Genomic DNA, 16,894 nt, shown 5'->3' on the forward strand with positions numbered 1-16,894 from the left:
CCGGTCAGCAGAAGTAGCACGAACATCACTTTAGAGTCCTCAGTCTCAAAAGTCCTGTGATGCACATCAAGATGCAGAGAACACTGGTTAATAAAGTCTTCACATAACTTAGGCTCACCAGCGTATCTCTCAGGAAATTCTGTGCTAGGCTCCAGCTGACCACTCGACTCCATGGGGTTGGGGGAAACGGATGGTGTGGGTGACGCGGAACCACTCCGCAACAACTGGATCTGTTGCTGCCAGTCCGCCACCCTGGCACTCAGTGCTGGTCTCACCCGCTCCAAGTCGTTCTCCTGTGATTGATCCATCTGTGAATCCCTGTGTCCAAATCCTGTGACTGGATAACTCGCTCCTTCTATACTGGTGGGATCGTTCTGTCACGGTACAATTAATGAGAAGGATGTGCAGGTTAAACAGTTTTAATAAACATAATTAAAGCTCACAGTAGTACAAATTGTAGACATTCCAAGGAGTAACACAGATGGTGAACAGGAGCAAACAACCAGTGACAAAGAACAATGATCCCACAAAGACACAACCCAGGACACAGCATTTATACAAAAGGTGATTGGTAACAGCTGGTGACAAGAGGCAGGTAATTAACTAATGAGTCCAGGTGATGCTGATGATCAGTGACTGACACAATAAACACACACAAACACAGAACACAGTTAAACACTGTGACACAGATGGAACTCTATATGTATGGCCTAATGGGAGAACATCAATGTCATTGTATAGAGCAGTTAGGCTTTAAAACATGCTTTTTGAGTTTAATTAATAATCTTATTTTGTGTGAAGGAGGCTCTCTACTACAAACCTTTTAAGCTTTTTTTTTTACTTTTTGGCACGCGTTGCCTCAGTCAAAGTTTCCATATCAGAAAGTATGTGTCATAGATCAATCTGAGGCTTCCAATGGATTAGTCAAGCTCAGACCGTTTCTTTGTCATAGGAACTAGAACTACTCTGCAGCAGATACTAGAACAATTATGCAAATGTAATAAACTTTTGATGCTTTTTTTCTGTGTATTTTCTGATCTATAAGACACTTTGGATGAATGTATATGCTAAATGAATAAATGCATATGTGATGACTGGAAAAAAAGAAGAATGGCAATAAGACACATGTCTATAGCTTTGATTGGAATTAAAAAAAAGTGCTTTCTTGTTTTCACCTTTATTTTTTTCCCATCTGATGCTTTTTAAGGAAAAGTAAAAGTGACATAATGACCAATGTATGGTAACCCATACTTGAAATGTGACGTCTGTATTTAACCTATCAAGTGAGTGGTGAACACGCACTGCACGTCGTGAACATACACACCCAGAGCAGTACTGCAGTGCCCGGGAAACACTGGGAGACAGGTGGCTGGCTCAAGGCACCTCAGTCGCAACCTGTCAGCCGTGAGACTCGAACCGGCAAAACTCTCAGGTTATAAGACCGACTTTAACTATTAGACCATGACTGCCTATTATCTTATGATGTAAATATTATGTTATATTTAAGAAGTTAAGCTTTTTTGGTAACTGTTAACAGCCTTTTATCAACAATTCATTGTTTCACATATTGATACAAAGTAAAAGCGTAAGTGCAAGTTGTTTTTAAATAAAACATATATTTTAGTCTAATAATTTTAGGATAAGCCCCTAGGATAAGTTAAATAATGAAATGAATATTTATGATGAACACTTGCTGTTAACAAGAAAGATAAAAACAAGAAGTCATCCTAACAGTGATTAGTTTTATCTTTACTTAGCTGAGCACTTGACCCCAAAAATTTTATTGTTTGTGTTGATGCATTGTGATAGTTCGTAGGAAGAATACAAAAAATTCTGTGGTAATTTTTAATACCTTGGGTGTGGATCTAAGCAGTGTTGATTTAACATGGAGCTTTTGCTGAAATTAGAAATAGTTTCAACTACCCTAACCTAAAGGACTGAGTGGCAAGGTAAGGAAAATAACAGGACAAAGAGTACACTTCTATTAGTAATCATAATAACTTTGTGACGGTTGTCAATATTTTTTTTCTAATATTGGTAGCGGAGCTTATGCGTGTGTATATGCGATACCGGAAGTTATTTAAGGAAGTTTGGTTCGGACGCTCTCGCGCTCGCTCTCTCTCTCTTGTGAGCCGGGTCGCGCTCTCGTTCAGGTCAGGTTCAGGTTCAGGTTCAGGTTCAGGTTCGCTCGCGTTTCTCCTCTGTTGTTGTCGGAGTGTGCAGTGGGTTGCACTGCCGTGAGTATGATGGCATATTTTCTACTCTCTTGTACTGAAACCGCGTTATGTTGCTTTGAAGTGAGTGTATGGTATAATATTAATGCGGGAGTATGTGGAGTCATTGCTGATGATTCCTAGGTTTATGTGTAATACGAGAGTATTTTTGCCTTTAGAGCGTTGTTTGTTATACCGGTGTTGTGTAAAATTCAGTCCCCATGAAAAACTGTCTCAATGGGCGGGGCATATATGCATATTCATGAGGTTGCTTTACCATGGGCGAGTACTGCGAGCGATTGCATGGAGTGGTCATTCATTGTGTTTCAGCTCTTGTTTGGTTAGTTCTATAAGGTAATAAAGCCGAATTGTCATACGTCCCATGTAGATCTAGGTACAAATGTTTATATTCTTTACAATGTAGGCTAATGCGCTTTGCGCAAATTATTTTATCAGAACGCTTTGTTATGGCGACGTAATGTTTTTGCTGTTTAACTTACGCGTGTGATTAAGTGCACAGATCGAGCACATTTCTCTTGTTCCTCGTTTGTCTTTGTACGGTCTTTTGAAGTTCTCCTTAGCTGTATTGTATTTTAATGCATCATAACTTTCACAAGAATGTAAGATGTGCAAATAAACACTTGGAAATGGTTGCTGTTGTTGTGTTGCTTATTGTCAGTTTTTATACGCAGTTACACTTAAAGGGCCTTTCACAAATGAGCCTTTGCAATCATTTTAATGCATTCAGAATGGCATCTTTTCATTTGGGTCAAGAACAAAATCACGCATGAAGGACAGATTTTCATGACGTGCTGTACTCATGTTTCTCTGGTGAATTATACATGTAAATGGAATGACATGAAAAGTTTTACACATACAAATGTGAATGCCTTATCTAAATGCAAGACCCATGTTCTGAACAGCTAAAAATAGGATGAGACAGACCAAAAAGGTATACCAGTTATAAAGGAATGTTTACAATTCTTAGGCCAAACAAAATAGCTTGTCAGTCCTTAAAACACACACAAATGAACTTCTTGTATTTATTAACACATTACACATATGGATATTACAAAATAAAGCTTAAAGTCATTTCAAAATTGCCATCCATCACAAACAAAAATGACTCCAGTAACAAAAAAAAAAAACATTTGACATGCATACTTGAACAGCTATTTATCCAAATGTAAAACACAGATGTATCAAACTGAAAAATGGTTTTGAGTGTTAAGGTCCTCAATTAATGTTTTCTGTACATGTAATAACAGAAACACACAATTACAGTTCCACAATACAAACAAATGTTGTTCATAAACCATGAAAAAACACATATTTCAAAGCCAATTACTGTTTCTAATCTGTTTATTACCCACAATCCCTGCACACATTTAAACAAGTGGTTACTTATTAACATCTTTATTAATTAGACAAATCAAACCAATCAATTAAGCATCCAACCTCTGATAAAAGGCCAACCAACCATCTAATTTATTTTCTGTTTAATTGGCAAAATGGACAGATCAACTTACCAGTTGCTGTTTGATTTGAAAAAGTCTGGAAAGGTTCCTGATAATTTAACAAAAAACAAAAAAAGAGTACTTGTAAGAAAGGCAAAGAAGTATGTCATCAAAGGTCAGTGGTACAAATTTGGTGAAGGTCCCATGTACAGTTAGGTTGGATGAGTTATGTGGTCTTTAAAGTATTGGTTTAACATATTGGTTTTAGATGACATTTTGTACTACATTAGAAGAAGGGAAGAGGGTGGTTTAGCCAAAGTGTTGTGCTGCAGTGAGGCCCAAGAGGTTTTCACAGAATTCCACACCAGTTCCATCGGGGCCCACTGTGGCATTGTGAAAACTACTGATGCCATCAGCCGTCGATTTTATTGGCCTTCCATGAGTGTGAACATTAGAAATTGGGTAAGTAATCAATGAGTAGGCCTACTGTTTGATGTTGACATGCGTAGCATTACAACGTGAATCTATTTTTAGGTAAAACACTGTGCAGCCTGCCAAGCAAAGCAAGCTGACATTAAAAATCACACAGACTATACACCTATTGAGGTAAGTTTATGTAAATTAGATGGTGTTATTTTCTGCTTAAGAAATCAACCACATTGAACATGTCACTTGACAGGTTGTTGAGCCATGGGAGATTGTGGGAATGGATTTAGTGGGAAAGCTCACACCAACAAAAGATGGGTACCAGTATATCTGTGTGATGGTGGACTATCTAACAAAGTGGTGTGAGGCTTTCCCACTAAAAACCAAGTCTGCTGAGGAGGTCACAGACTGTATTGTAAAACTGTTCTACAAATTTGGCGCCCCCAAAAGGCTGTTAACTGACCAGGGCAAAGAATTTGTGAACAAGGTAGGATTACACTTTATTTGCTAGTTGGAAATTGTTCGTGAAATTGAAGAGTATAATTCGTGTGTGTTTTGTATGTGTATGTAGGTCAATATGGGTGTCTGTCAGCTGCTGGGAATAAAAAGGAGTTTGTGTGCACCATACCACCCACAAACCAATGGTCTAGTTGAAAGGCTAAATGGCACAATACAGAGGTAACAGACATTTTAAATGATAAGAATAATTAGATAATAAATTGAATAATACTTGTCAATGTAGTTAAAATACATTTCTGATTGGTCAGAATTGCCATATAAATGTTTTCCTACTGTGACTCTTCTCTTATTTAAAGATCATTAAGCAAGCTGGTGGGAAAGCAGCCACACAAGTGGTCTGATTATTTGGAGGCCACAATGTTTGGTCTCCGCACCAAAAAACAAGTGACGACAAAGTACTCTCCATATTACTTAATGTTTGGCCGGGAGGCAAGGTATCCATCCGAGGTACCTGACAAATATGAGGTCAGTTTATATATATTTTTTTGTTTTACTTTTTATATTAATTCATTTTAAGATTGAACTATGGCAGTTTTTATTCATAGATCAATGAATCTGTGGAGGACATTCTGGCTGAGGAGTGCATCTCTGAATGCATTAAAAGGCAAGACCGCATCTTTCAAACTGTCCGGGACAATATTAGTTGTGCTCAACAGAAGGCCAAAAAAAGGAAGCTGGAAAAGGGATTGTCTGTAGACATTAAGGTTGGTGACAGGGTTTTGCGTAAAAATATACGGAGCAGGCAGAGAAAGGGAGGCAAACTGGACCCAGACTTCATTGGTCCATACACTGTGACGAGTGTAGATGGTAAGTCCATAGATTTAAGGGACGACAAGGGACACACATTTCCGAAAATTAACAAGGACCATTTAGTTCATTTTTTGGAGGAACATGCTTGTCCTGCGCCCCAGCCTCCTGTCTGTGCCTCGACCTCCCAGCCACCTCCTGTCTGTGCCTCGACCTCCCAGCCACCTCCTGTCTGTGCCTCGACCTCCCAGCCACCTCCTGTCTGTGCCTCGACCTCCCAGCCACCTCCTGTCTGTGCCTCGACCTCCCAGCCACCTCCTGTCTGTGCCTCGACCTCCCAGCCACCTCCTGTCTGTGCCTCGACCTCCCAGCCACCTCCTGTCTGTGCCTCGACCTCCCAGCCACCTCCTGTCTGTGCCTCGACCTCCCAGCCACCTCCTGTCTGTGCCTCGACCTCCCAGCCAAACAGCGCAATCTGTATGTATTGTTCTGATTACTTGCATGTACATCTTTATATGAATGACTGAAAGTTACTTTAAATATAAACTAATGGAATGTGTCTTTCGCACACAGTATTACAAGAAATATGGGCCAAAAGAAAAGGTGGTGTATTGTGCAGTAAAATTGGCCCATACAAAGTCTTCACATGGGATGTAGATCGCCTCAGACCTGGTGAAATGCTTGAAAGTGAAGTAGGTGATGCAAGTCATACCTGTTTATATTTTGTAAAACTGTTTATTTTGTATTCTGCTATTCTTTAGGCATAAATTAAGACCGTAAAGAACTGTGTGAACTTTGTTCTCTTTTGTTTAGGTAATCAATGCATATCTGAGTTTGCTGACCAAGAACTATGCAGGCAAGGCATATGTCATTGATTCCTTTCAGGCGACAAACATCTGGAAGGGCAACGGCAGTTCTATGAAGAGGGTATGAAAATTCTTCAAATAAATCTTTCATGTCATCAGAGATCTAGTATAATGAGCTGTAACAGTTTTTTTTGTGTATCTGTACTGCAGCTGGATCCAGATGAATTTGATGTCATGATTGGGTCCATTAATGAGAACCACCACTGGACACTTCTGGTCTGTTTCTTTCCATTCTAAGTCGTAACGTTTTAGAAACCACAGTGAAAGAATTTGGGGCCTGATTCACTCATTAACATTTTACAGGTGATTTATCCGAAGGAATGGCGTATATTATACATAAACTCATTTGGGGAAAGCCGAAGTAAATTACTTCAGTGCGAAAAGGCTATAAGGTCAGCTAAAATATGCTAGTCATGTCAATATTTCTTATTTGTTGGTCTGATTGTTAACTTGTATTGACATTATACATACTTTTGAACCCAACAAAGCAAATTTATGGACACAAGGGGAAAGGTTGGGAAGTGGAAATGTTCCACTGTACCGCACTGCTTCCAACAGGATGGCAATTCATGTGGGGTATTTGTCTGTAAAGTAAGTTTCTGTTATGCATTGTCTGAAATGCATTAATTCACATGTTGAATATTAAAGCTCTGTTTTGCTTTTTTTAGTTTGCAGAAGCTATTCTCACAGGTGGCAGTTTGCAGTTTGCAAGCACAGCAGACAACATTGCTTTGCTACGCCAACAAATAGGCCTCTGTCTGCTTCAAGGAAGTGGTATATTACACACACACACACACACACACACCAATATTATGTGCATAAAATTGATGCATTCTATTCCACAGATGACCTGTCAGAATTATGTTTGACATGTGGAGACCAACATTCTTTCACAGAGGACATTGAGGACTGTTGGGTGTGTTAAGCAGTATGCTCTGTGAATATTTACCTTGCATTAAAACATGTTTTCAAGTGTTTCTTTTCTTTTTCAGATTCAGTGTGACTGTTGCAGTGGATGGTTCCACTGGGAATGTGTAAACCAACCCAGTCTTTCTGAAATATTTATTTGTCACGGATGCAGATTTTGATTTTGGTTTAATGGTTTTGTGTTACTAGAGTCATTTTTGTTTGGCATTGATGGCAATTTTGAAATTACTTGAAGCTTTATTTTGTAATATGGATGTGTGATTGTATTTAATCAATAAATACAAGAAGTTCATTTGTGTGTGTTTAATGACTGACAAGCTATTTTGTTTGGCCTAAGAATTGTAAACATTCTTTTATAACTGGTATAGCTTTTTGGTCTGTCTCATCCTATTTCCATAGCACACGGGTAAATACTAAAATTTTTTTTAGCTCTTCAGAACATGGGTCTTGCATTTAGATAAGGCATTCAAATTTGTATGTGTAAAACTTTTCATGTCATTCCATTTACATGTATAATTCACCAGAGAAACATGAGTACAGCACGTCATGAAAATCTGTCCTTCATGCGTGATTTTGTTCTTGACCCAAATGAAAAGATGCCATTCTGAATGCATTAAAATGATTGCAAAGGCTCATTTGTGAAAGGCCCTTTAAGTGTAACTGCGTATAAAAACTGACAATAAGCAACACAACAACAGCAACCATTTCCAAGTGTTTATTTGCACATCTTACATTCTTGTGAAAGTTATGATGCATTAAAATACAATACAGCTAAGGAGAACTTCAAAAGACCGTACAAAGACAAACGAGGAACAAGAGAAATGTGCTCGATCTGTGCACTTAATCACACGCGTAAGTTAAACAGCAAAAACATTACGTCGCCATAACAAAGCGTTCTGATAAAATAATTTGCGCAAAGCGCATTAGCCTACATTGTAAAGAATATAAACATTTGTACCTAGATCTACATGGGACGTATGACAATTCGGCTTTATTACCTTATAGAACTAACCAAACAAGAGCTGAAACACAATGAATGACCACTCCATGCAATCGCTCGCAGTACTCGCCCATGGTAAAGCAACCTCATGAATATGCATATATGCCCCGCCCATTGAGACAGTTTTTCATGGGGACTGAATTTTACACAACACCGGAGAGAGCGAGTTTGCCGCTAAATTTAGAGACATTTTGGTACGGGCAGGCAATTGTTTTTTTCTTTTTTGGTGGAGCGCTCCTAGTAAAATGGTGTTTTGTTTGAATAGGTTGGGATTTATTAATGTGAGTTTTTCCAGGCCTAGTAGTCCAACGGTTGACCTAATATACTAATTATGCACATGTTAGTCTGTTCTGATGTGCTCATATTAAAGTGTTCAGATCTGTTGTTACCCTGAGGCCTATGAAAAGCACATATGTTAAAGACTATTCTATTGTGCATATATCAGAGTCTAAATTAATGTGTTCATATTAAAGTGTTCAGATCTTTTGTTACCCTGAGGCCTATGAAAAGCACATATGTTAAAGACTATTCTATTGTGCATATATCAGAGTCTAAATTGATGTGCTCATATTAAAGTGTTCAGATCTGTTGTTACCCTGAGGCCTATGAAAAGCACATATGTTAAAGACTATTCTATTGTGCATATATCAGAGTCTAAATTGATGTGCTCATATTAAAGTGTTCAGATCTGTTGTTATCCTGAGGCCTATGAAAAGCACACATGCTAAAGACTATTCTATTGTGCATATACCAGAGTCTAACCTGAAGTGCTCATGTTAAAGTGTTCAGACCTGTTGATAATTTGAGGCCTTTGAAGAGCACGTATGTTAAAGACTGTTCTACAGTGCATATGCTAAAGACTGCTCCTAGAGTGCACCTATGTTAAAGACTCTTTTAATCTGTGTATGCAAGTCTATCCTATGTGCTTATATCACAAGTGTGTTTACATCCGTGCTATTGTGAGGCCTATGTAAAGCACATGTGTTAAAGACTGCTCTATTATGTGTATTCTAGGATAATATGCACATGAAGTTATAAGAGTCTATTGTCATGTGGAGCTAATTATTATGATGGATCGTATAGTAGAGGTCAACCGTTGATAGTTGTTTCGGGATTATAAGGTAAATGTGTCTGGGCCTGGAAATGTTTTTTTTTCTTTTTTGTTTCCTTTTGTGTGATTCTGTTCACTATGTAGTTACGTAATGTTGTGCTTAAACCTAAATGCAAATTGTCTGAAACCTAAAATACAAAAGTATAAGCTACTATTTTTTTTTGGTATGTTTTTTTCAACTGGATTTCTTACCATATAAGATTGTGGTAAAATACAAAGTAATTTGATTACTGTGGTGGTTTTTACCCCTGGCGCCCGAACCCATTAATTTCAAAGCCAAATACCGCTAAAACTTCTTACATTGAACTGATTATACTTTGATTTCTGTAATTTTGTTATTATATTTGTGTGTAAGTATGAACAGGGTTGGGAGAACTACTTCAACATAATTTCCAATACAGTTACAAATAACCTTAAAGAGATGCAGTAACCTAATTCAAGTATCACAAAATGAAAGTAATCAAGACTTACCTAGACTACTTCAATGTCAAATATGTAAATAAACTTAATAGAAAAGCATCAAAAGAGTCTTTCAAACTCCAAGCAGATATGAGACAGATAGGCTACTCACTACAGGGGGCTGCAAGAATAAAACAAAAATATTTTTTTTTTATTATGCCCTCGATAATCATGATAATTAATGTTGATTAATAAACTACATTAAAATGCTTAATTGCATTTTTATAGGTAATTCATTTTATAGGCTAAAAGGTTTGACTGGTTTTTGCTTGCTTACTAATTCAAGACATCACACTGACTTTCTGAGTGACATGGAAACAAAAGGTTTTTCAAACTTGGACTAAATTGTATAGAAATGGGCTACACTGCACAATAAAACTCCCTTTATAATGAATGACGTGGGAATTACTTGGCCCGTCTGACCTTTGGATTATAATCAGTACAATCAATGTACAGTGGAGAACACAGCAAAATTGTATTGGGAGCAATTTTAATGTATTGGGGCGGTTTCCCGGACAGGGATTAGACTAGTCCTAGACTAAAATAAATGTAAGAGCTGTACAAACTAAAAAAAAATGAATTGACATATCTTAAAATACATCAGTGCTCTTTGTTTTGCCTTAAAATGCACACAAGTAATGTTTTTAGTAAGGTATGTTTGTTTATTTTTTACTAATTAGGCTTAATCCTGGTTTAAGAAAACCCCTGTCCAGGAAAACACCACTTAATGTTTGTCATTTAGTGTTTTGCGTTCATATTCTTAACTTTGGACATAGCTTTATTAATATATTATTAAAATGATAAGATCATTAATGCATTCGGTAAGCCATGCTTTCAATGAAACTGGCTTTAAAAACAATAACTCGTTTTAGTCATCTGTGCATTGCATGTCGTTACCACTAATGATCACAAGATGGCAGATGACTTCTTCGCCACTATCATTTTGAGTTGTATTTTAAAGGAAGATTTACAAGCAATAGCATGCAATGATTTTACTATAGCCAACTTTTTAAATGAAGATCCAAAATCAGGAAGTCAAATGCAGTTTGAGATTTATTAAGAATAGTGTGTTATATAACAGGATATAGAAGAGGCAGATCATTATTTTCACACTCCATCACAGCAGGTGGCGGTATGCACCTTTAAAGTTTGTTCGTAACCCGCCATTAAACCAAAAGAAGAAGAAGAAGATTGTAACGTCAGCTCATCGTAAGCATTAGGTAAGTGCTCGCTCACAAGCTTATGAATAATTATATTGCAGCGAATGCGTTACGACAGGCACTGTCATTGTGTGAATAATTAATGATATAGTGATCCAAGCATTACGTCGAGTTTGCCGTAAGCTTACCTCATAGCCATCATAAGCCAGGTACGCTGACGGAAGGGTAACGTAACCACACGGAAGAGCCAAAAAGTACTATGGAGGAATACAAACACAAAAGAAGCAGCAGTAACAACAGAAGACAGTTTTGTCATGTAAATGGCCTTGGGCAAAAGTCTTTATAACTGCAATAACATAAGTTAGTGGAAACAGTGTCAGGCTTTCCCAGATGGAGACAATATAGTTAGGTAACATTTTAGTGCTGTTTAAATGAATGCGTTGTGTTTGTTATTCATTTAAAAATATGAACATAAAGTTATGACTCATGACAAACTGGCAAGAGAGTTAATAACACAGATCTGTCCAAATATGAGGAAAACTATATTCGTTTGTAGGCCTACTGTGTAGCATTATTAGAGTAAGTTGGTCTATATAATTTCCTTGTTGATTTTACATTAATACTATGATTTTACATTTGAATAACCATTAATTCAAAAATCATAAAAACAAATCTGATTCTAGTTATTACTAATACAAGCAACTTTTTATGGTTTTCTATATCCTTGTCTTTCACAGATTATTCACCCAGTGTTTATTCACAAGATTGACCGAAGCTTATTTAGATGACCAAATTATGAACAATGACCCACCCTGAGGCTGTAAGAGTGTGCCTGATGAGAGAATGCGTACTTGAACCAGTTATAGGACTTAATATATTCAAGAAGACCAAGCGATCCTTATAGGACTACATGCAAAGCAATGTACTCCAGACCGCACAACTGGACATACAGGTACTTTTTAAAAAGCTCATTATTCTTCTTAACTTAAACATGCATGCTTATTCTTTCTGCTATTGTCTGTTTTATTATTAGTAAACAGTTTTGTTTTAAATTGTTAAAATATTTTTATCCTTTTTCAGATTATATTTTTGTTAAAGATTTGTATTATCTACATGTCATGTCTGTGTTTATTTCAAGTGCAAACAGTAGAACTGTCACAAATGAATATATCTATGACTTTGCACCTGCACTTAATTTAGACATTTTTAAGCATTTAAGGTCAAAATCAGAGTGTAACTTTTACTTTTCATACTAAATAAAATATTCAGCCCCAAATAGCATGAAATGATTACAGAAGAGTTTTCACTTGTTAACCTGACCGATACAGCAACCATCACACCAAACATTCCAAAACCTGTTTCATTTGATAGAAACAATCAATGAATTTGGGCAACCAGTATCTGTTTGAATACTATAGCTAAAAGTGTGTAACAGCTTTGTTCTGATCGGTTGTTTCTGTTTATGTGTTTTGTACGCTGTGTGTTTTGTCATTGGTTTGTTTTGACAGGTGGCCATGCACGTACCAGTCATTGTCTTAAGCCCAGGATACACTGGAGGATTTTTGCTCTCCTATAATATCATTACCTTATCACACTGTGCGACATGGATCATTTAAACTTTGGTACGACAAGCATGTAGACTGTATAATTTTCTTTCTGACTCTTCTCTGTTCTCTCCAGATTGTGCCCTGATGCCATCTGCCCCGTTCTCCCAGCCTCATCTTCCCTCTCTATGCCTAGCTTCACATCGATTGGCTCTTCTTTGGCTCCCCTCATTCCGTCTGCCTGCCTCGCTGCTCTCCCTGATAACATTTCCTGACTGATGCCTTGCACTCTGACTCTTTCTGCAAGGTGCCATTCTCAGCAGTGACTCAATTTAGTGCCACCCTGCTGCTTGGTGAGTCTCTGCATTCTGGAATTGAGATTTTCATTGCCCATTCAATAAACTGTTTTGTGCCTACAGTTGAGTCTGTGACTTTTTTTTGACCAAGTGATGTAACTAAGGTCTCAACTTTATACCTTTTAATATTGATTTCTAGTTACACAGTTGTCTTTATGATGGGCCTAGCATTTTTTGGAGAGTCTGTATTTCTGTTTCCTATGTCAATACTACCTATTACAATGTTTTTGGTTGAAAACAATTATATCCCTTTGTTGCCAATGTTTGTGGTTTATGGGTTTTATTAATAATCAAATATTAAATAAGATTCATTTATAACTGAGCAAAAAAAAATCCTTTTGGAGTTTATATTCTATTATAATTTGCCTAATTCTTACTAGAGTACATGTAATAAAGTTCTGTTTTCTTTTTCATTTATGTTTTTACTACAGTACATTCTGATTGTATGAAGTTATAAGACTTAACAGTTTACAGGCTGTGATGTGCATTAAGCCTACATATACTAACATTCCTAGGTCACCCATTTCCCAGGGCAGCACAATAAACTTTACCATTTATGTGTTGCAGGCATTGCACTTCTGAGGTCATCACCATCTTTCTTCAGCCAACCAAAATGATTCTCACCAACCACCCCAGCTCTGCTAAGCTTGATGTTGGAGGTCTGCTGTTTTTGAAGCAGGGGACCACTGTCCATTAAAGGCTTCATAATCCATTTAACAAAATCACATAAGATAGGGTAGTTCATACTCCATGCGATGTGCCATACAATGGAAGGGCCATGTTCCTTATCACATCTGGATACTGCAAAGCTCCTGTCTCCTCAACAATTTACGAACTAATCAATTATTAAATGAAGAAATGCTATGTAAATGCAAAGATATTTCTTCCTGTGGAATTTGAGTCTTAAATTTAGTAATTACTGTTTTATGGCATAAATAAAAGTTAAATATTATATTATTTTAAAAGCATCATGTATCTTTTTTCATTCCAAATGTATTCTACTAGTAGTGTGTCAGGCACTTTAACCCTTATGAAAAAAGCCAAGGAAAATAGAGAGCATCATATCAAAACAACTGTTTATTTGCACATGCAACATTAAACTATGGTATACATCTCTGTTTTCCTAACAATACTGAAAAGGATGAGTATTTAGAGTCTACAGTACTGCTTGCTCAATCTCCAGCAAAGATAAAAACATCCTAAGAAAAAGGACTCATTCACATAGTATTCCTCTTTTTACAACCGCGACACATTTTACACAGACAACACAGCATCTGGAGGACGTATATGATCCTCACCAGTGTTATTTATTGTTTTTTCCTGTGTGTGTCTAATGATAATAAAAAAATTATAATTGATCAATTATACTTTGAAGGATAAAGCAAAACTATTATATTTACTATAAAGCTATCTAAACCAATAGCAGCTTCATAAGACTTAACCTGTTAGCCAGCACTTCTATTTTTGAGCATTTTCTGAAAAACGACAACTCCAAACTAAAACGTCTGCAGCTCTTAAACCCTATGGTCTATATTCATAATTCTGGTCTTGTTTGAAACTAGACACTTGACATATTGTTGCCTAATAGTCATAACAACTCAGAGTAGTAAAGAAACAGAGTAAAACAAGGTAAAATATACATTAAATGACTTCCGTTTTTCTTTAAATAACATTCACTTAGCAAAAAAGGTATGAAATGGTCATCTGAGACACCTGGGGACACCATATAGGTAAACTGAATGTCTGACCATGCTGTGATTCAAATTTGAGAATGATACTCCAAAAAATGTTGTTTCTGTGAGCTTTTATTTCAAAAAAGTCCAGGCGTCCTTTCAGAAAAAGTGCACTTGGAAACTCCAAATATACACATGATAACAAAATGACATGATTATCAAAAGAAAATGAGTCAGGACTACATATTACATGATGTATATCAATTCAGAACTTCTCTGCCCACCAAAGCACATAGAAAAAACAATTTCAGAAAAAAACATTTGCACATTATAACAAAATACTTGCTATTTTGAATGTGGTCGCTCATGAATGCACTCCAGATTCCAGTCCTCCTCTGGATGTCAGCTGAAGACCTGTTACATCACATCACATCACATCACATCACATCACAACACAACACAACACAACACAGACACACACAAAGCAAGAGAGGATTTTAGTTTGAGTCAAAAGTTAGAGACATACAACTATTTGTATGAGAAACTATGATGTAATATACATGAACATAATACATACACACATACACACATTACATGAATATATTTATAATTACAAATGTCTTATGTTTGCCAAATAACCTATATTTCTCAGCTGGTAATACTCATATTTTCCACCACATATCTTGTTTTTAGTTTGTATATTCTGTGCATTTGATTCATATAGCTATAAAAATGATTCATTTATATAACATGTCATAGAAAATGAAACCATGTAAAACTCGTATTTTAGTCATCTCCACTGTTACTTTATAATCAAAACAGCTAACAAGAAACTAGAAATGTAACGTAAAATAACTAATGAACAAAAGAATCCACTTACTTTATCCAAGCGAGCGCAGCTGAGCTCATAGTCCGGTCCATCTCTCGTCGACGACGCGGATTGTTTATATCCAATCTTGTATCTTTGCTCCGCGATCATGCTCTTTATCAACTTCTCCAAAACACTCTCAACACAAACAAGTCCTCTGCAGTCGACAATCCACAATGGAGATGTTATATCTAACCTTTGAGAGGTTTCTCAGCGGCTCCGGAGAGCCTAGCCGGCTGCTATGCTACCCAAACAAACAAACGCGCAGGGAGGGGGCGTGGGCATTCCTATCCATGCGCTTCTGTAGATTTGCGCAGAAGTACACTTTACTGACGTAAGTTGAATCCTTGTAATCGTTTCATGATTGGTTACTACCCCTGCCCATCAAAACTTTGCTGGCTAAGCATTGGCTGGCTTTGTTTTGGCGTAATCCAGTCAAAAGCCTATGGTTAGCTGAAGGACATCTGTCTGGGCAAATCGGTGTTCCCGATTCATTTTGAGTTGTCAAACCTTATCTGATTGAACAAAACAGAAAAATAGGGCGGGATATTTATCGGAAGAGTCTAACGAAGCAGGAAGAGATGGATTTTCACTGATAAAACTCGATATTTGATAGAAAATAAACATGATCGATCATACTTAGCGGAAGCGCGGATGTAAATAAAGGAGGGTATTGCTGGATTTATCACTATTTTTCGTTGTTTTGGATTAAAACGTGGGATGCTTTTTGAAGAGTGGACCCTTACGTTGCAATGTACGTTGAAGTTTTTGGGAATTGTCAGAGATGATCAGAACCATATGGCAAGACATGTGAGTACCCACAAATTTTTTTATATGCATTCCGTCTGCATTTTATTTAATCTTATCCACACCAGTGTATTGATTGCAAAAATAAGCTCAGAACATGAATTTTGAGTGTTTAAACTTTCAAATAATGCAAAGTTTATGATTGTTGATTGAATATTTGATGTTAAACAAAGTACAAAAACACGTAAAAACGCCCCCTAGGGACCGCCGCCGGGCCGGTGCGTGTTAAGAAGTTAAGGTGGTTATCAAAGGGACTAACAAACAAATATAATGCATATGGGTTGACCTGTGAAAACATAATGTCCTGTTTTCATTTGTCAGTTACCAGTTAGGCTTTAGAAACATGATAAAGTTAAAGTGTATTTAAAAATATAGTTTGAAGAAATTTGTGAAAGTGGTCATGAATTTCAAGGGTTGAATGATTATAGTTAACTGTTTAAAAATATGTAGTTGTAGCCTACTAATGCTTTTATAAAATGCTCAAAATATATTTTAGATTACATCCTGTGATATCCAAGCCTTCTTTGTTTCTGTGTTTTCAAAGCTCCACACCAGTAGGTGGTGGTAAAGAAAACAGTGTAGGTACGCGTTAACACGTGATTTACGCGTTAACACGTAGTGCGTGTTAACACGTATTTTTAACACGTTTTTTCCCTGTTGGCCTTCCATAGGCGCGCGCTAATTCAGACCCGCCTGCAGTTCAAGTCTTATGAAAGAAACCCCTGGTCATATTTAAGCGACCACTTTCCACTGACGCGAAG

The 16,894-nt window shown here is 37.0% G+C and overlaps 1 protein-coding gene and 1 long non-coding RNA gene across 4 annotated transcripts; both read left to right on the forward strand.

The window, feature by feature from the left end:
* The first annotated feature begins 5,964 nt into the window (after positions 1–5,964).
* On the forward strand, positions 5,965–7,447 carry LOC135758078 (sentrin-specific protease 2-like). The gene is made up of 8 exons (XM_065272923.1): positions 5,965–6,054; positions 6,176–6,289; positions 6,379–6,444; positions 6,532–6,620; positions 6,717–6,819; positions 6,897–7,002; positions 7,074–7,144; positions 7,221–7,447. Exons 1-8 carry the CDS (start codon positions 6,040–6,042, stop codon positions 7,314–7,316), a joined length of 660 nt encoding a protein of 219 aa, XP_065128995.1. The 5' UTR covers positions 5,965–6,039; the 3' UTR covers positions 7,317–7,447.
* Positions 7,448–10,849: 3,402 nt separating this feature from the next.
* On the forward strand, positions 10,850–13,742 carry LOC135779068 (uncharacterized). 3 transcript variants are annotated; one of them, XR_010544679.2, is made up of 4 exons: positions 10,850–10,945; positions 11,623–11,837; positions 12,566–12,782; positions 13,353–13,742. It is a non-coding gene; the product is annotated as an uncharacterized lncRNA (long non-coding RNA). The 3 variants fall into 3 exon arrangements; XR_010544680.2 differs by having other exon boundaries at positions 10,896–11,294; XR_010544681.1 differs by lacking the exon at positions 10,850–10,945 and adding an exon at positions 11,445–11,464.
* Positions 13,743–16,894: the final 3,152 nt, after the last annotated feature.

Source organism: Paramisgurnus dabryanus, chromosome 1, assembly GCF_030506205.2.
Source record: "Paramisgurnus dabryanus chromosome 1, PD_genome_1.1, whole genome shotgun sequence".
Lineage (NCBI taxonomy): Eukaryota > Metazoa > Chordata > Actinopteri > Cypriniformes > Cobitidae > Paramisgurnus > Paramisgurnus dabryanus.

Coding starts and splice junctions, on each gene's coding strand:
- LOC135758078 (XM_065272923.1), top strand. Junction 6,820..6,896: donor GTGGGGTATTTGTCTGTAAA/GTAAGTTTCTGT, acceptor TGCTTTTTTTAG/TTTGCAGAAGCTATTCTCAC. Junction 7,145..7,220: donor AGGACATTGAGGACTGTTGG/GTGTGTTAAGCA, acceptor TTTCTTTTTCAG/ATTCAGTGTGACTGTTGCAG.